This window comes from Medicago sativa, chromosome 3 (assembly GCF_051527215.1).
Source record: "Medicago sativa cultivar Bolivia chromosome 3, Bolivia_mono, whole genome shotgun sequence".
Classification (NCBI taxonomy): domain Eukaryota; kingdom Viridiplantae; phylum Streptophyta; class Magnoliopsida; order Fabales; family Fabaceae; genus Medicago; species Medicago sativa.
The window spans coordinates 83,068,772-83,087,891 of NC_140751.1; the positions used below are offsets into that span (position 1 = coordinate 83,068,772).

Consider the following 19,120-nt stretch of genomic DNA (forward strand, 5'->3'; position numbering starts at 1 on the left):
TTTCTATGTATTGATATTGTTGTGCTCTAATTTTTGTTTTAAAAATTTTGTTGTACTCTAAATTAGTGAATCGATGAATTGAATTTTTCATTCATTAGCCTATATCTCTCTATAATATATTCCCTCCGTTCCTTTTTAAGTGTCTTTTTAGGGTAAATTTTTTGTTCCTATTTAACTGCTTTTAATATTTTTAAAGGTACGATTTGTCAATTATACCATTTGTCAATTACTCTTATCTTTTTCAATAAAACAAATTAATACTATCTATTTGCAAAACTAAAGTTTGTTTATTTTTTCAAACAAAGTTTGTTTGTTTTTTTTCAAACAAAGTTTGTTTGTTTTTTTTAAACAAAGTTTTTTTCTTGTTATCTTCAAATTTAAACAAAATTTTGTTACAAACAATGGTTCCAAGAAGAGTTAAAATTCTATAAATAAGATGAGTAGCAATTGTTAAAAATTTCAAGTGCAAAGTAAAAGAACATATTTGAGAAAAGAAAAAGAAAAGACTCCATGAATGTTCAAAAGGAAGAAAGAGTGGAAGACTCATTGGAACCGCTGATGAGAGGTGAAGAGGGAGAAATAGTTGAAAACTCATTTAACAAGATACAAGAACAAGATGACAATGAAGAAGAAGAAGTTGAAATAATTTTTATATTGACTTAAAATAATTAAAAAGATGTGCACAATATTTAGAAAATTGACAATTGTTTGATATGGAGAGAGTGGGCAAAAAAATTGTAATTTGTTGGAGAAAAAGATAATAACTGACAATTGTTTGTTACGAGAGAAAGATAACATATTAAACTTATTGGAAAGATAAAGTGTGCAAAAATATAGGAATTTATTGATGGATTAAAATGAGGGTATAATAGGAAGAAAATGTGCAAAAATACACATTGCTATTTTGTTGTTAATTTTCTAAAAAGACACTTAAAAATGAACGGAGGGAGTAATTGTTTCTAATAAGAGAAAGACAATACATTAAATTTATTGTAAAGAAAATGTGTGTGCAAAAAAATTAAAAAAGGTGTGTACAAATGTTTGTTATGAGAGAGATAGAGGGTGCGTGAAAATAGAAATTTGTTGGAGAAAGAGAGCAACTAACAATTGTTTGTTATGAAAGAAAGATAATACATTAAATTTATTAGAAAGAAAATGTGTGTGTAAAAAAATACGAGTTATAAGATAGTTAACATTGAATTTTTTTGGGTTAATAGGTCTTTACCCCCTATAATATAGGTCATTTTCGGTTTTCCCCTGTAATTTTTTTTTTTTTGATTTACCCCCTGTAAAAAAAATTTGTTTTGATTTACCCCCCTAATAGGCCAAACAAAAACGAAATTTTTTGAAAAAAAAAATCGGTTTTTGTTTAGTTTAAAACTAGAGGGTGTGTTTGTGCTATTTAACTAAACCTCAAGGGAGGTTAATATAATTTGCCCTTATTATAACTAAAGTATTGTACACGCGCGAGGAATGCATTAAGAATTTAATACCCAAACTTTTCTCAAGCCCAACTTGAATTCAAATGTAAGTACTTTGTAAAAAAAAAAAAAAAAAAACTTAAAACAAAGGTTTTGGTGACAAGTATTGCCCCAGAAAGATAGACTAAGAGCTCGGTATATCCAGAAAAAAATCTAGAAGCAATTCATTGTCATTCATCAACGCTTCAATATCTGGAATATCTCCTGGGATTATAAAATCCGTCAAGCATTTCATTGAATCATCCAAGTTGCTTTGACTTTCCTTTTTGCATAGATCTTGACTAGAAGTTTTTGCATCTTCAATATGAATGATCTCAACCCTATGCTTTTTATTATCTTTTGCAGGGGCAAGGTCTTCAGGTCTTGAAGCATGTCGTTTTCGTTTCCGTTCTCTTTGCTGAGTTGTTTCTTTGGAACATATTGAGCTTTTCTTGATCTCATTCTTACCTATATATTATTCAGTTTTTTTATTATTAGTCTATATATATAAAATAATTAATTTAGTTATCATACATGAATCTGCAATAACAAAGAAGTTAGTATATATGAATAAATAAAATAACATTTTGATATATAGTTATCATACATGAATTTGCAATAACAAAGAAGTTAGTATATACCCTTTCAAAAAAAGGAGAAGAAGTTAGTATATATGAATAAATAAAATAACATTTTGATATATATATATATATAATTGTTGTTGGTTAATGGGCTGGGATTTATGCACGGTGCATAAGGATTTCCTTATGCACCATAACCACACCCTGTGTTAAACTACACTAGCTTTAAGAAATTATTTGTGGAAAACCATCGTATCCAATAACTTAGGTACTTGGAGAATGGTTGTAGAGGCAGAATAAAGTTTTTTCCAGAGATAAAAAAAAAAAAGTAATTATCAATATATAATAAAATAAGAGATTAAAAAATATTTAATATGTTGAATGTGAAAATTTGATTAAAATAAGATCAACTCACAGTCCATGAAATTTAAAACTTTAAAAATACAATAAATTTTCAGCATCTTGATAAGATTGAAGAAAAAAACAACGAGAGAAGGAAACTCCCTTGCCCTAATTTGTTAAATTCGTTCTAGATTTATGTCTTTAAGAGTTATGGTTCTCTTTTAAATTTTAATAGGGATAATTGATTGGTATTTTACAAATAATTAAATGGAAAAGTAGCTTTTAAATTTGATAATAACAATAATAATAGATACTATTAAATCTTAATAAACAAAATATATATTTTTTTATTTTTAAGAATGATTGAAAGTCACGTTAGAATTAGATTTTATTTCATTTTTTGACAAAAATTAGATTTTATTTTAAACTTTAGTTTAATATTTGTGCCCCGGCTGTATGAAAATTTCTAAGACCCGTCAACTTATAATTATGGTGGAAATTAAGGAGTGTCTCCTAACAACTATTTTATGTAAATTATATCAACTATATCTCACAATAATGATTCTTTACTTGCATGTATTGTTTGTGTAGAAAGTACTACAATGTTAGCACTACAACACATCACAATCAATTATACTCCCTCCGTCTCTCAATAATTGTCTCTTTACCCATTTTTCTTTTTCTCGAAATAATTGTCACTTTAGAATATCAATGCAGCATTTATTATTTTTTTCCATTATTATACCCTTATTTATTAAATTTCATCCAACTTAAATACTCCACTAACTACAATTAATAAAGGTGTTTTAGTAAATAATACTAATTTTACTATCAAAATAAACACAATTAATCATTTCCTTAATAATCGTGCATAAACCTTAAACGACTATTATTTAGTTAGAGACGGAGGGAGTAATCAATATAAGACATGCTCAATACAATGATTATAACCATATAATCATGCTTTAGAGCGGAAGTAGAATAATATATATATATATATATATATATATATATATATATATATATATATATATATATATATAATATATATAGGGCATATCAAGTGAGAGGGCTTTTTATTGTGAGAGGTGAGAGGGTTGAATCCTAGCCCTTAGATTAATCTTTACCATGATATTGAATTTTTGTACCCGTATCCAAACTTTTCGTCACCCTCATTTGCCTGTGCCACCTTTCCTTTCTTCTTTGAAAAAAAAAAATCATTCTGCATTTTCTCTCGAATGTTGCTGGTACAGTCTTCTCTTTCAATTTTAACTTTCCCAATTCTTGGGCGATGCTTGTAACTGTTTCGTTTAAAACGAATTTAAAGGTTATTATTTACACACCTAAACTTTCTTCATCTCTGTCACATGTAGCCATTATTGACCTCACAATCATAGTATTCTTTTCAATATAAAAAAATACTCCCTCCGTTTCAAAATGAGTGTCGCTTTAGCCCATTGCACACAGATTAAGGAATGGAATGAAATAATCATTAGACATAACACTTTTACTAAACTGCCCTTACTTTATAAGAAAAAGACAAACTTAAAGTTGCATTGAAAATTGTGTGAGAGAAAAGTTGAAGAGGGTAAAGTTGGAAGAAAAAAATTAAAGTTGTATTGAAAATATAAAGCGACATTCATTTTGAAACAAATTTTTTTTGCTAAAGCGACACTCATTTTGAAACGGAGGGAGTAACAATTATTGGATATAAATTCAGATGCTGGATCAATTTGAATCTTGATCAAAAATAATAATTTAACTTAATTGGATACGAGCAGAGTTTATTAAAAATACTAAATCTGAACCGTTGATGTGAATCCAAGGGTTAGGATTTAATCCTCTCATCTCTCACAATAAGACTCCTCTCACTTGAAATGCCCTATATATATATATATATATATATATATATATATATATATATATATATATATATATATATATATATATATATATATATATATATATATGGGCACGCATATATACTACGGAGTATGATCTATTGTTTCAAAAAAAAAAAAATACACTAAGATCTATATATGACATGTTGATATATCAAAGATATTATGAATACCTGAATTCATTGCTAATGATGTCTTGATAGTAACTGTGAAACACACTGAAAGAGAATTTAACTAAGGAGCACTTTGAGTTGTGATCCTTCCTCGATCCAAAATATTAATTTGCCTTTGCTCTCTTCAAATGTTAATAAGAGATAAATTGTGTTGTGTTAATGTATATTGTAATCATATATATAGTATATCTTCGTTATCTAACTCATTTATTTAATTTTTTAAAAAATCATTTATATTAATAAATATTTAATATATTCATTCTCTTTAAAAAAGGATAATGTAATTAAAATAAATATTTTTTTGACACATTAATTATATATATATATATATATATATATATATATATATATGTTAACATAATATATTAGAATATAAATAAATAGTAAAAAAAAAATTTGAACAATAAATAAATAGTAAAAATATTTTTACAAAATACTAATATTTCAACAACTTTGACTTTTCAAATAAACTATTAATTGACCATCGACTTTCTAGACAACTTTCATAGTTTTAATTCAAATTATTATTATTTTTTTTTGATGGAATTATTATTATTTTTTAAAAAATTTAATTGTTCTAAAAATGTAATCATGGTTTTTATATTTTATGTTGCGGGTAAATGATCACTTTGGCCCCCGACTCTACATGTCGCTGTCAAACAAGGTCCATGACTCATGATTAAATACAAAACAGTTCTTGAATGTGCAATTCGTTATCTGATGAGGTGACAAATATTTTAGACAGGCCAGATAAATGATGTGGCATAGGGACCACATTGAAAGTAACAAAATGGTAAAACAGTCATTTTAGTCTCTCGATGTGTAACTAGTTACTCCATATCTTAGTCTCTCTCCAAAATAATTTCTTTTTGGGTCCCTTCAAAAACAAAAAAAAATCTTTGGAAAATTCATCAATAAGTATTCATCATCATAATTACTGTCAAAATCGGATTAAGATTCAACTAATTTTCTAAATAGCATGAACAAAACATGCATCTAATTTTCTAATCAGTATTACTTGGTGCGTGATCGTGAATCTTCGATTCAATTTGAAAAAAAGTAGTTAGATCGCAGTTAAATGCACAATAAATTTGTTTTAAACCTCGACATTGAAGGATTTTTGTTTTGGATCATAATTGGTTTTTGGTACAAGATCGCAGTTTTTTTTTTTTTTTTTACAAAAATGAACGGCGTTCATTTATTCAAATCGATATAGTATATTGATACAATATAAATTCAAATTTACTAAAATCTGCAAACGAACTCATAACATTCTTGTTAGTAATATAAAACGGCATAGTATTTATGCCTGCAAATATTACTATATTCAAATCTCTGGATCTACAGCATTGATGACACCAATGTCATTGATTGAATCTACATTTGATTAAAATTAATCTTTCAATCAAATAAACATCGCGCTAAGATGAAAAATAGAAAACACACCATACAAAGACGGTAAATCAAAACAAACAGAGTCATGCAAAGACGACAAAATAAAAAAAAACGAATGAAGACAAAAAAAATATGCAAAAATCGCTTATTTAACTAAAAGCAGGCATGACAATGGGGCAGGGTGGGGACGTGTTTTACCTTTCCCGCCTCCATACACTACTCTCAAATACACATATCCAACAGGGATAAGAAATCGATTCTCGTCCATCTCCTTGACGGATTCGAGTATCCTCGCCCCATCCCCATCCCCGCAGTGCATAATTTGTTATGGGGACGTGTTTTCAACCTCAGGCGCAATGTTGTAATACATTATCCAACAAGTAAGTGATGCCGATCAACAGTTATGGTGATGGAGAAGAGAGAAACTGAGGATGTGAGATGTGGAATGAGTTGAGAGAGAAATCAAAAAAATGAGGGTCATCCAACAAATTGAGACTCCAACTGTATGAGTGAAATGATTTAGGATTTGAGTTTCTATTTATATAAAGGGTAATAAATTGATTTTTTATATTCGGGATGAGTTTAGATATGGGTTCGGGGTGGGTACCTATATCCCCATTACCCGTCCAATACTCATGTTTTGAAATAGGGCAAAACTCATACCCACACTCAAACTCAGTTAAAGCGGGGAAAACCTGTGAAATTGGGTTTGGTTTGGCTGATACCCACGGGTATGAGTTTTGTTGCCATGCCTAACTAAAAGAGAAAAAAAAACAATTTGAAGGGGTGATTTTGAATCAAAATCAACCGTAAATCACCCTTTTTTGATAGAGAAAAATGGTAACGACTAGGATTTGGGACGGAGAAAAGAGATAAGAGAGAGGGCATGTATAATATTTTAAGATCACAATTGGTTTTAAACAACAAGATCTATCACTTCAAATTCATGAATTGAATATAACACAAAAAATTGCATTGTTTTTAGTCCATGTGAAGTTATTCTTTGTGGAGTTTAAGTCCTTGTTAAGTCAATATACAATTTTAAGAGATTTTTCTTTCACGTATATTTAGGACAATATAAAAAATCTTCCCACAAAAATGAGATAAAAATTTGATTTCTATTTCTAAGATTTTTGTTACTTTTATTTTGAGCTTTTGACGTTTAAAAGATTCTTATTTAACTAGTCCCATGTAAAAAACATCAATTTTTTTTAAGGGAAAAATTCCTAATTTTTGGGGATGAACTTTTTTTAATGTTATAATTTGTGTCTTGAAAAAATCATTCAAAAATATTTGTTGACCTAATAACAAAGACTAATATTGTTTGTATGTATGATAATTTTGTACACATTAATCAAAATTCTTGAAATTGGCATGAAACTCTTAGGTCAAGTCCTTTGGGCATACCAAAATTCTCCCAAAGTAACTATTGATATTACTCCTTTTAAACTAGTATATGGTCAATATGTTCTTCTACCAGTTGATTTGAACTTACGATCATTAAGATTACAAAAACAAAATGGCTTGTTTGTATAGAAGACTCCATTGTTCCTGACAGAACAAAAGAGTCTGTTGGAGCCTAGAGGTGGTGTGAAGCAATAGCTGCAGAGGTTTTCCATGGTTCAAGCATATCCTTCACTGGTGCGAAGGGATTTTATATACAAAGGCACTCATACGCTCAAGTTAGTCAGATTTTAACGAGCTTTGATGAGATTTCCCAGAATGAAAGGATGTAACTTGTTTTCAGCGTGGCACACCCTATTTCTAGACCATATGGCGTGGATATGTTTGTTTTGCCCTTGTGGCTCAACGTCCGGATGACCGTTGGATCAAGAGCACCTCTAGAAAACTGTGTGACTTGGTGCTCGTAGACTATAACAGTAGTTCGATGTCTTACACATCTATTATTTTGTGCGATGTAGCTATTGCTCGTAAAATATAATAGCATTTGGGGTGTCTTGTCGGACCTTAGATATAATAGTGGACTTAGGATCCAGAGGATTGCGCCTTGGTCAGGTCCAAAACTAATTCTAAAATTGTTTGTTCCCGTAAAAAAAAAATCGTCTATTTCTGGTATTACCAATATAACCTTGAGTACATTGAGTGGGTGTCATTGAAAGACGTGTTATAGTTTATCAAAAAGGCAAAAACACCAACACCATCACAAAGTGCCAACTACCAAAGTCCTAAAATTGTCGGATGGTACAAAACAAAGCTAGATAACATTTAGTTAAAAATGTGTATATATACTTATTAAAAAAAAATTAACTTTGAGGAGGCCATGACACCACTAGCTCTGCTGCCCCTGCATGCGTAGCGAAAAGTTGTGTGTTGTGCATATCGTGTGGTTAACGTATGGTGTCATATAACATCACTATTTTTTATTACTTAATTCAAACAAAATTCAATTGAATCTTTTAAATTGTTAAGAATTTTAAATTCTTTTAAATTTGAATTATCTCGTCCAAACACACTAAGAGTAACATTGATTTCATTGTTTGATGCATCAGATATATCCCGTTCACACATCTTCATTTTCACCCATTGATCATCCATGCCAAACTCCAACCTCATATTATTGTCAATTACTCGATGACTATAAACTAAGGCCAGCATCATGCTTAGTGTGTGGTGAACTAACTTTCATCAAGGCCCTTTGAGAGGCTCCTGATACCACTTGTCATCAAGGCCCTTTGAGAGGCTCCTGATACCACTTGTAGGATGTAAAGAGTGTTTCATTTATTGATAAATGATACACGCGAGACATATTTATAGCCAATTGCCAGTTTCAAATCATAAAAGTCAGGTTACTTGTAGTTCAAGTAATCTACTAAAAATATGCTAAAACTAAACACTAATCACACAAATAAACTCTAATTAGACTAACAATATGGTAACCCACGGTCCCTCCTCCACTTAGTGGTTCATTAAGAGCTAATGAGAACAACTAACTAATGTAACTAACTTTAAATATAATGGTTAGTGACAATTAGTATTTGATATAACATGCACTAGTGTTAGGATAAATAATAGAATATATGGACGATTGATCATGTGCAGAAAGAACAAATTAGATTACATGAAAAAAAATTGAAAAAATAAAAATAAAACATGTGCTTGTCTCGTTTAATTCCCTCCTATAAGATGACGATGATCCATGATAAGAAGTATCTCTGAATCTAATATTAGCATTGGATTCATTGTTTGATGCAACAGTAGTAGCCCATTCACACATCTTCATTTTCATCTTCATTTGCGTTGTGGTGGTGTTAAGCTCCACTGCCTTTAGCAATGCACAATGGTTTGAGTACAAAAAGGAAACCTAAATCATGTGAGAATGGTCAAGAAAGATAAGACCACATGATAAATATTAAGACTTAAATCTAGTTCATTAGATTAAGATAATATGAAGGGTGGGGATTCTGAGTAACTCTTTAGAGTTATTCTTGGAATCAATATATCTCTCCTCGTATATATGATACGAGTGTGTATGATGATTAAAAAAGCAGAAGGTATGGGAATTCCTGGACTTGTGGAAATCACTGCAAACGAGTGTGTATGATGATTAAAAAAGCAGAAGGTATGGGAATTCCTGGACTTGTGGAAATCACTGCAAATCAAGATAGATTCATATCCACAATTGAGTCTGAATCTACTGCAGTAAATCTCCTCAACTATTTTTTTTTTTTTAAGAAGCTAAATAGCCCACTCAAATTAGCACCGAAGAGAATCGAACCTGAGACCTTGCGAAGGAGCACACTCCCAAGACCCAATCTAATACCACCAGGCCAACCCAAGTGGGTTAAGCTCCTTCAGAATGCCATTGGCATTCTGAAGGAGAAGATGATATCCAAAAATTTAGTGGAGGTTATTGATCAGTTTGGTGAGCTAGGTGCACAACCCAATAAAACTTCCCCTCTATGAAAAACCCCAAATTGAAGGGAACCAGAAATGAATCCATATTCCTTCATTTCCCCTCTCCTCCACTTCCCTATCATCCCATCCTAAAAAAGTTGAACCAAACAAACTTCATTTATAGTATCCCCTCCCCTTCAAATCCCCCAACCAAATACACTTAGGGTTTCAAAAAAACCTTTTCAAGGAGCTGTTAAAGATTAGGATTCTAGGAAGACGAGAAAGATGAAGAAAAACACATATAGGAGATCACGAAATACAATGAAAAAGATGAGCAATGATCATATATTTTGTCTAAACCAAGCAAACAAGACGTAAATCCTTAAATTATGACTAATGAACATTTAGATTAAAGTTTTAAAAAAAAAATACATCATTTGCAACTTAAAACGAGAACGAGATAGCTGAATCATAAATTGTGATTTAGCATAACCATGCCTACTTGTGGAAATTACTTCACAGTATTTGTACTCTTCGCCAAAAGCCTCACAACCGAAGGAGAGAGGATACTTGTCAAGTCATCATTCAAGATCTTCATTTACTTACTGCAGTTTAAAACTTTGCACACCTATACAAAATAACACCAATATAACATAACGCCTAGGTAATGTGGAAGTATATTTATCAAGTCACATAAGATGATGAAGAACGTGTACTTACCAAGTCTCAAGCAAACTCTTGAGCCAAGAAAAGAACTTCACTTTCTTCCCACAATTTATACTTTGCACACCTATATACATTACAACAATATTAGGGAACAAGAGGAATGCTATTTTTAAATTCTTTGATTGATAGAGTGTAACCATTTATTTTATTTTCTTAATAATAATGGTCTTTAATTTTTCGTCTTCTTCTGCAACTTCAAGCGCCCAACCAGCAAACAAATTATAACCCAAAACAAAAATTGGTTGGGAAATGTAAACATGTTCTGAAACATATGCTTTACTTTGGATACAAAATTGTAGTAGAGAAAAAAAAATTGAAATCCAAACATTGTAGAAAAAGGGATTAAACAACACAAAAAGAATTCCATAATTGAAGCAATTGTAGATGACAGCTTTCCTTCAACATAACCAGATAAAAAAATAAAAAAAAAACCTCCAAGTCAAAAACAATTTAGGAGTTTGTGAAGAGAGACGCAGCCCACAATGTTCCATATTGAAAGATGTTCTACTTGAATTAAAAAAATAAAATAATTCAAGTGTTAGGGAGTATGACCCTAACATTCCTCTAGGAAACAATGGATAAGTAATGTTAGCAAAAACTGCCATTTGTTGCGGATGGAATAGTCTCAGAGAAACTATTTACTACTCCCTCCGTTTCAAAATGAGTGTCACTTTAGAAAAAATAATTTGTTTCAAAATAAATGTCACTTTTGATTTCCAATGAAATATTAATCACACCTTTCCAATTGTAACCCTATATACACTACTTCCAAAATATTACTTTTACTATGCATTTATGATAGTAGTAAAGAAACCAATAGTTGAAAGGGATAATTTGGTAAAATTACTATTCACTTTATTCTAATCATTGCATTTCTTAATATGTGTGTAACGGAGGGAGTACTTAACAACTAATGAAGATCCATAAACTGCCATTTTCTCCTTCTCCATGAAAAATATAAAGGAAATTTCTAAAGAGGTAATTACTTTACTCCCCATGTTACTCTTATCAATAAAAGTTGATAGTGTAGTTAATGTGTTCATTTTATATATAAATGTATCTAAAATACCCTTATGTATGTAGTAGTAAATTTTGTTTTTTCATATTCCAAAACATTTGGTGGTATTAATTAGGGGTTTATTTGAAAAAGAAACAATAAATATATTTAGTGATTTGAAAATTGGCTTATATTTATGGACAAATTTTTAGTCAAATAATTATGGGTTTACTTGGAAAATAAGCAATAAAAATATCTAGTAATTTGAAAAGGGGCTTAGATATAAGAACAAATTATTTGTCAAATGAGTGTTTATATTTAGAGACAGGGGGAGCAGTAATGAAAGGTTGTGTTCACATGATTTTCTTTACATTCAATGTCAATGCCAAAGATGTAAATGACTATCTTATATGAAAATGATGAGAATAATTATCAACCATTAGATCAAAAATAGATAGTTGAGATTAACAAATCACATTTTAAAACACATGTACCTCTCCTTATTATATCAATTCTCAAACTCATTTACCTATTCATATCAAGTGAGAATGGGTATCTTATGTGAGAATGATAAGGATAAATCTCAACCGTTAGATCAAAGTGAATGACTAAGATTAGAACTCAAATTAAAAAATAAAAAACATGTACAAATATTAACACCTACCTAAAAATACTACGGAATGAATTAACAATTTACACTCACTTGGTTTTGACCAAAAAAACCAGATTAGAATCCGATGGTTAACAACCTACACCCACTTCGTATTAGAATCAGATTCAATTACCCTATAAAATTAAAGTATTAGAAACTATGTTCTTACCTTGAATGAATGCTGAACAGTTCAATATTGTCTCCTTTTACAACATCCTTCAATGATATTAGACTTGGAATATGTGGAATTACTTCAACAGATTTTGAACGAGTCCCACGAATTCGAAAAACTTTGTATCCATATTTCTCAGGTTCAAAGTAGATAAAACAATTGCATGAATGATATAACAATATGGCATCAAAGGGTTTTACCAGCCAACATAAACCATAACGCGGTGAAATAGGATAGCCTAGAGAATTGACCGAAGTCTCAATGTTGTAAACCTTAGTCCACGATTCTTCAATGCCATGCTCATTCATAACCCACATTGTAACATCAACAAAAAAATTCAACTCACAAATGTAAAGAAATCCCTTTAATTCTCCCATGCTAATACGCCTATTTTCATGAATTCCAAACACGTGTGGAGGAGAAGGAAATGGCTGCAACCTCTCACCTTCAAAACAAAAACATAATATTGACTTTTGTTGCCCCTCAAATTTGATCCAGTGAAGCACACCATTCACACAAGTGGGATACTTAAGGCTTGAAATAGAAATACGAGGATCCACTTCAACAGTTCTCCATGATGGTGCTCCAAGTGTGTTTATTTCGAGGATAACACGATCAAACACCCAATCATTGGCACGTTGAACATGTCTTATCCATATTTTTATCACCTTATATTCATTAGTTTTAGGTTGGAAACCAAAACCTGCTTGTCCTTGCATTCTTACTCGATCTGTATTTAATCTTAAAGGAGTCGTAGTAGCTTCAGGAAGTCTTATGAACTCTCCCGTGACTGGGTTGCAAATCACTAAAGGGTTTTCGGTATATGGATTAGACAAACAAAGCAAACCATTGCAAGAATTGACAATATTAAATTTACTATTACCTATGTTGCAAGCAATATAAAGGCTTTTCCGATCCCTAATATTGTTCATGTCGTTATTTTTCTCCAAAAGTAATCCAGGACCACGAAATAGGCGCATGGATTTATTCTTGATCTTGTGCATTTTCTCCTTAAATAATTTCCCATAACGAAGAGGAAGCTTAAATATGGGGTCAAGCTTCACAAGATTGTTCCTTCCAAATTCAAACTTTTCAGGCTCACACCCAAGAAGGTGCAGGGTTCTTGACACACGATCTAAGCCACGGGTCCGAATCATGAGACTAATTGGTGATCGCTCAAAGTGCAATTTAGCAAATTGTGGTTCTGAAATCATTGTTTTCCAGATTATGCACACACATCTACAAATGAGAAGAGATTTTATGGGAAGTTGAAGCAAAATGTGGGCGGTGAGGTGGGATGGAAGATTATCAAAATAAGGGCAAAGGTCGTGACTTTCTGCCCCTTCAACTTTAGCTTTTGCTTCATTGCATCTTTGGCTAGTAGCCCTTGCAGAGACAATTGAATCCCTTTTTCGTTGCATGGCTACATTAAGTTGTAAAAAGGAAAATAAACAAAATATGTAAATTAAACACATAGAAAATATGAATTTCATATAAAAAGTTATCAATTAAATAAATGATCCCTATAAATATCCAAAATGTCATTTTAATTTTTGTTGTAGAGACCAAAAACAAAATTTTGATATTTACAGGACAATTTACTTAATTAATCCAGTTAAAATTTACAACATCATTTGAAAATAAGAATTGGATAGATATCATATAGGGCGAAAGCGAAACTATGAATCAAACACTAGAAGACAAAAAGTTCCTATCTTTCAATAAAACAATGAAAATTTGACGTATGAATTTCATATTAAAAATTACAACTTCAATCGGAGAAATTTGGGAACTAATAAACCAATTAGCAAACAAATTGATGTAGATAAAGAGAAAGAGGGGTTATAGGTTACTTATAAACATTACAATATTGATTGATAAATAACGAAGAACGATTGGTAAAAATCCAGTGAAGGAAATACCTTGGAGAAGAGAGCGCCGCCGCTGTAACACTTCACTATTTCTCTCTGTCGAAGCTGAATGAGGGTTACTTTTGACCCGGAAAGTAGAACGAAGCCGTTTATGTAATTAGCATCCTATGCGATAACACGATGGTTTCTTTTGGCCCAGAAAGCAAAACGAAGCCGTTTTGCTGTGTTTTTAAAAACAATTAAAAAAATGATATTTTTCTAGTTACACCCTCTAAAAAAATTTTAGTTACATCCAAAATTATAAAACTAAATTATGATACTGTCTATGACGTGTATCATAGAGCGTGTAAGTAACTTATAGTTACACCCTCTATGACGTGTTTGGTAAAAAATGATATCCAAAATTAAAAAAAAAAAGAAATTCTACGGTGCAGTCACCTAAATGATTTTTTCAAAGAAGTCAAACATTTTAAATCAGTTTGCACAAAAACTGGCTTAAAAAGTCTAAAATAAAATAATGGAATTTATTAAAGGCCCAACAGGGAAGCTTATTTTACAACCTTTTATTCTATGTCCAAATTATCAAGATATTACACTAGTAAAAGCACAAATTAGATGGTGTGATAAAACGGCTGAATATTTTTTACAAAAATATTTATATGAAAGCCAAGATACTGAAGATCATTTTTTATATAATGAATATAAAGAATTAGCTAAAGATTTAAAGGATAAACTTAAAGAATTAGCTAGATGAGTGAAGAAAACAATACACTCACAACCAGAGTCAAGGCTTTGCTTGACGAAACTAAGAAATTAAATGAGAGATTTGAAAGACAAATTTCTTTTCTTGAAACCTTACCTCAAATCTTTAAACAAAATAGTTTATTCACAGAAGATTATGAGCAAGGATTAGAAAGACCCCATGAAACTTGGATAAATATGGAAAGAGATTTTCCGTGTTATAACAAAAATGAGAACCATAAATATCCTCATATATATCATTCTTTTAACCATCAGTTAAACAATATCACTGACATGATAAATTATCTGATAAAAAATTGTTGTAAACAACATCTTTCTCTTCAAGAGAGGGGGGAGAATAAGGAAAAAATCGAAAAAACTTTATTTACTAACTATAAAAAATGAGTATAGAAGAAAACATAGAGTATCAACTCGAAAAATTAGACCAACTTATGGCTACTTTAGGCATAAGTGAAAAAGATTCCATTAAGGAAGAACCTGAACCTAAAGATCTAGAAGATTTTGTCTACGACTTTAGTTCTGATGATGAATCAAAAGACGATGGAAATTTCGTTAAAATAGAACAATTAGAAATGGGCGAAAGCTCAGGAACAAAAAGAGGACCCTCTTATAATTGGAATACAGAATTCCATAGAGAATTTTCTTAAGCTAAATACCAAAGAATTCCTATGAGTTATATTCCTAAACATAGTGTAAATGATGGAAGTGGAATTCTAAATATTGATTGTGTTGACAATCTTGTTCAAGCCATAAGAAACTGGTATAATAAAAATACTATCCAAATACAGTTAGATAGTGATTTAAAATGTCTAAACCCAAAACAGATTTTTAATTATCTTTTGTGTAGAACAGAAGGTAATGTATATAAATTTCTGGCTGAAAAACCTGAAGAAGAACAAACTGGAGAAAACAGTATGGGAATGATCAATAAAGTCTTTGAATGGCTTTTAAATGAATTCAAAGGATGGCAAGATACGGTAGATTCAAATATCGCCTTTAATGCTGAAAAATTATGGAGAATAATGAATCTATCCATATGTAATCCTTGTTACATAGAAAATTATATTTGTGAATTTTCACAATTATATTATGACTTAAATAAAGAAACCAGATATAATCAAAAGGTTGTCGAATTATTTTACCAAAAATTACCTATGGCAATGTCCCAAATAATTCAAACCAAATTTAATAATGCAGTTTCCTCAGGAAAGGTTAAAGATACTTTAGGAGCTAGAATTTCTATTCTTAGAAATTGGATGCAAGAACAGTGCCTAAAGAAACAATCAAAACGAGATGCACGAATAGGATTGTGCTGTGATAGAATCCAAGGAAAAATTGGAGCATATGGTTGTGACAAAAATAGGAGAAAAAGAAAATATCCTAGAAGAAAGAAATTTAAAAGATTTTCCTATGATAAAAAGAAACATAGGAAGAAAAGATTCTATAGAAGAAAAAGGGAGTACCCTAGGAAAAACAAAACCTGTCCTAATGGTAAAAAATCATGCACATGTTTGCTATGCCATGAAACAGGACATTATGCTAATGAATGTCCAAAGAAAGTTTCTAAAGAAAAGAAACAAGTTCTAAACATGATCTATAGAATAGGTTATGAACCAGTAGAATCAGATTCAGAATCTGATTGGGAGCAACAAAGTTTCTATGAACTTTGTACAGATTCCGAAGATGAGAAAAACCAAGATTTTGAGTAAAGGAAACCCTAGTGCTACCTTTATCAAAGTAAAACTTGACAAGAAGGAAATTTTAGCCTATCTAGATACAGGCGCAACGTTATGTTTTGGAAGACGAAACATATCAAGAAATTGGGAAGAGTTAGAAAAACCCAAAGAAATAATTGTTGCAGATAAGTCAAAACATCAAATATGGTTTGTCTTGAGAAACATTTCAATTACCATAGAAGGTTATGAATTTTTCATACCAACAATTTATCTCCATGATTCAGGATTAGATTTAATCATTGGAAATAACTTTTTAAAATTATATGCATCGTTTGTGCAAAATGTCAAAACTATTTCTTTGCTTTGGAAAAATTTAGCAAACCCCAAAGAAAAGACAAAAGTTATAACAACAAAAATTATAACTAGAAATGAGATTATTCAATTAATTTCTGAAAATCTTATAAACCTAAAGAGTATTTGGGAGGAAGGAAAATTCTTTTTAAATCTTGAAGAAATAGAACAAAAACTTGATACTGTATGTTCAGAAGATCCTTTGGATAATCTGAAAAATACAAATCATGAACTTGTTATCATTAAATTACGAGATCCCAATAAGGAGATTAATGTAAAATATAAAATGCCTTATTCAGTACAAGATAATTAGAATTTCAAAAAGATATAAAAGAACTTCAAGAAAAGAAGTTAATTACTCCAACTGCAAGTCCACATTCGGCACCCGCTTTTTATGTGACAAATCACAATGAAATAAAAAGAGGAAAAGCTAGAATGGTGATAAATTATAAGAAACTCAATGATGCTACAATCGGAGATTCTTATAAATTACCACGAAAGGATTATATTTTGCAGAAAATAAAAGGATGTGATTGGTTTTCATCCTTTGATGCAAAATCAGGATACTATCAAATTAGACTTTCAGAAGAAACTAAGCCTTTAACAACTTTTTCATGTCCACAAGGTCATTACCAATGGAATGTCCTTCCATTTGGACTAAAACAAGCACCATCTATATACCAAAGATTTATGGATAATGCTCTTAGAGGATTAGAACATATATGTTTGGCATATATTGATGACATTTTAGTTTTTACAAAAGGAACTAATGAACAACATCTTAAAGATGTAGAAACTGTTTTAAACAGAATTTCAGAAAAGGGAATTGTTATTTCAAAAAAGAAATCACAATTAGCCAAAAAAGAAATCGAGTATTTAGGCCTTATTTTAAAAGAAAATGGCACTCTCGATTTATCTCCACATGTTCAAGAAAAGATTCAAGCTTTCCCTTATGAATTGAAAGACCGAAAACAAATTCAAAGATTTTTAGGATGTTTGAATTATATTGCCAATGAAGGATTTTTCAAAAATTTGGCAACTGAACGAAAGGTTTTACAGAAAAAGATATCTGAAAAAGTTCCATGGTCATGGACTGAACAAGATACTCTAACTGTAAAAACTATTAAAAGAAAAATTAAAGTTTTACCCAGCTTATACAATCCAACATAAAATGATTTTTTAATTGTTGAGATTGATGCTGATAAAACAACCTGGGCAGGTTTATGAGAGCTCTACCTAATGGTAAAGCGATACTGAATCTTGATGATTCGGGAAACTATGTTGGTGATGTAACCCATCAACAAGGAATGAAAGATATTGGAGCAACCCAGTACGCTAAGTCTAGTAGCTCGAAAGAGAAATTGGACAAACTATCTGATTTATCAGAAAAATTAGTATTAAAAGATACTAAGATTGATTATTCTAATGAAAATATTAAAAATAAGATAAAAGATGAAGATCTTTTACTTTGTAAATATGTTTCAGTGTCATTTACAGATACTGAAACGAGGTATCCAATTCATGAATTAGAAACATTAAGTTGTGTTAAAGTTTTAACAAAATGGCAAATGGAATTAATTCCAACCAGATTTTTATTAAGAACAGATTCCAAATATGTAACCGGATTTTGGAAATATGACCTTCGTGTCAATTATAAATATGGAAGACTTGTAAGATGGCAGATGAAACTCCAGCCGTTTCACCCATATATTGAATATATAAAATCTGAAAAGAATTGCTTTGCAGATGCATTAACAAGAGAATGGAAGCCGCTATAAAGACATTACAGAATTCTCTCAGGCAAAAGCAGGAGCAAATTACCTCTGCAAAAAATCGTCTAGAAACTCTTCTTTCTGAAGAGGGGGAGATGATATTAACAATTCAAAACCTTGAAAAACTATGTAAAAAAGAAACATCAACAGTTTCAGAATCCAAAAATACTGAAAACTGGGATCTACTAGGACAAGATTCTGGGAAATACAATTACTATGTAAAATACACAATCCCAAAAGAATCAGAAACTCCAATTGAGTCAATAGCAACAAATGGATGGAATTCAACAAAAGAATCTTCAACAAATCCAACAACTGTCCTTGCAGAATTACCTAAAACATCTTGGGCTGACAAAGTTGAAGAAGATGAAAGAAAAAATGGAAAAGAAAAAGAATCCATTGATCAACAAACAAGCCAGAAAATTGATAGTCAA

At 30.7% G+C, this 19,120-nt stretch overlaps 1 protein-coding gene across 1 annotated transcript; it reads right to left on the reverse strand.

Moving 5' to 3' along the window:
- Positions 1 to 10,055: 10,055 nt before the first annotated feature.
- On the reverse strand, positions 10,056 to 14,314 carry LOC146941024 (F-box/kelch-repeat protein At3g06240-like). Its single transcript, XM_085754820.1, has 4 exons — positions 14,177 to 14,314; positions 12,252 to 13,677; positions 10,428 to 10,497; positions 10,056 to 10,335 (listed from the first exon to the last, which is right to left on the reverse strand). The coding sequence occupies exons 2-3, from the start codon at positions 13,673 to 13,675 to the stop codon at positions 10,434 to 10,436; spliced, it is 1,488 nt and encodes a 495-aa protein (XP_085610946.1). The 5' UTR covers positions 13,676 to 13,677; positions 14,177 to 14,314; the 3' UTR covers positions 10,056 to 10,335; positions 10,428 to 10,433.
- Between the last annotated feature and the right edge of the window lie 4,806 nt (positions 14,315 to 19,120).

Excerpts from the sequence above, each read along its gene's own strand:
- LOC146941024 (XM_085754820.1), bottom strand. The coding sequence starts at position 13,675 with ATGCAACGAAAAAGGGATTCAATTGTCTCTGCAAGGGCTACTAGCCAA. Across the intron at positions 10,498-12,251 it reads CTGTTCAGCATTCATTCAAG|GTGTGCAAAGTATAAATTGT; the intron begins GTAAGAACATAG and ends TAATGTATATAG.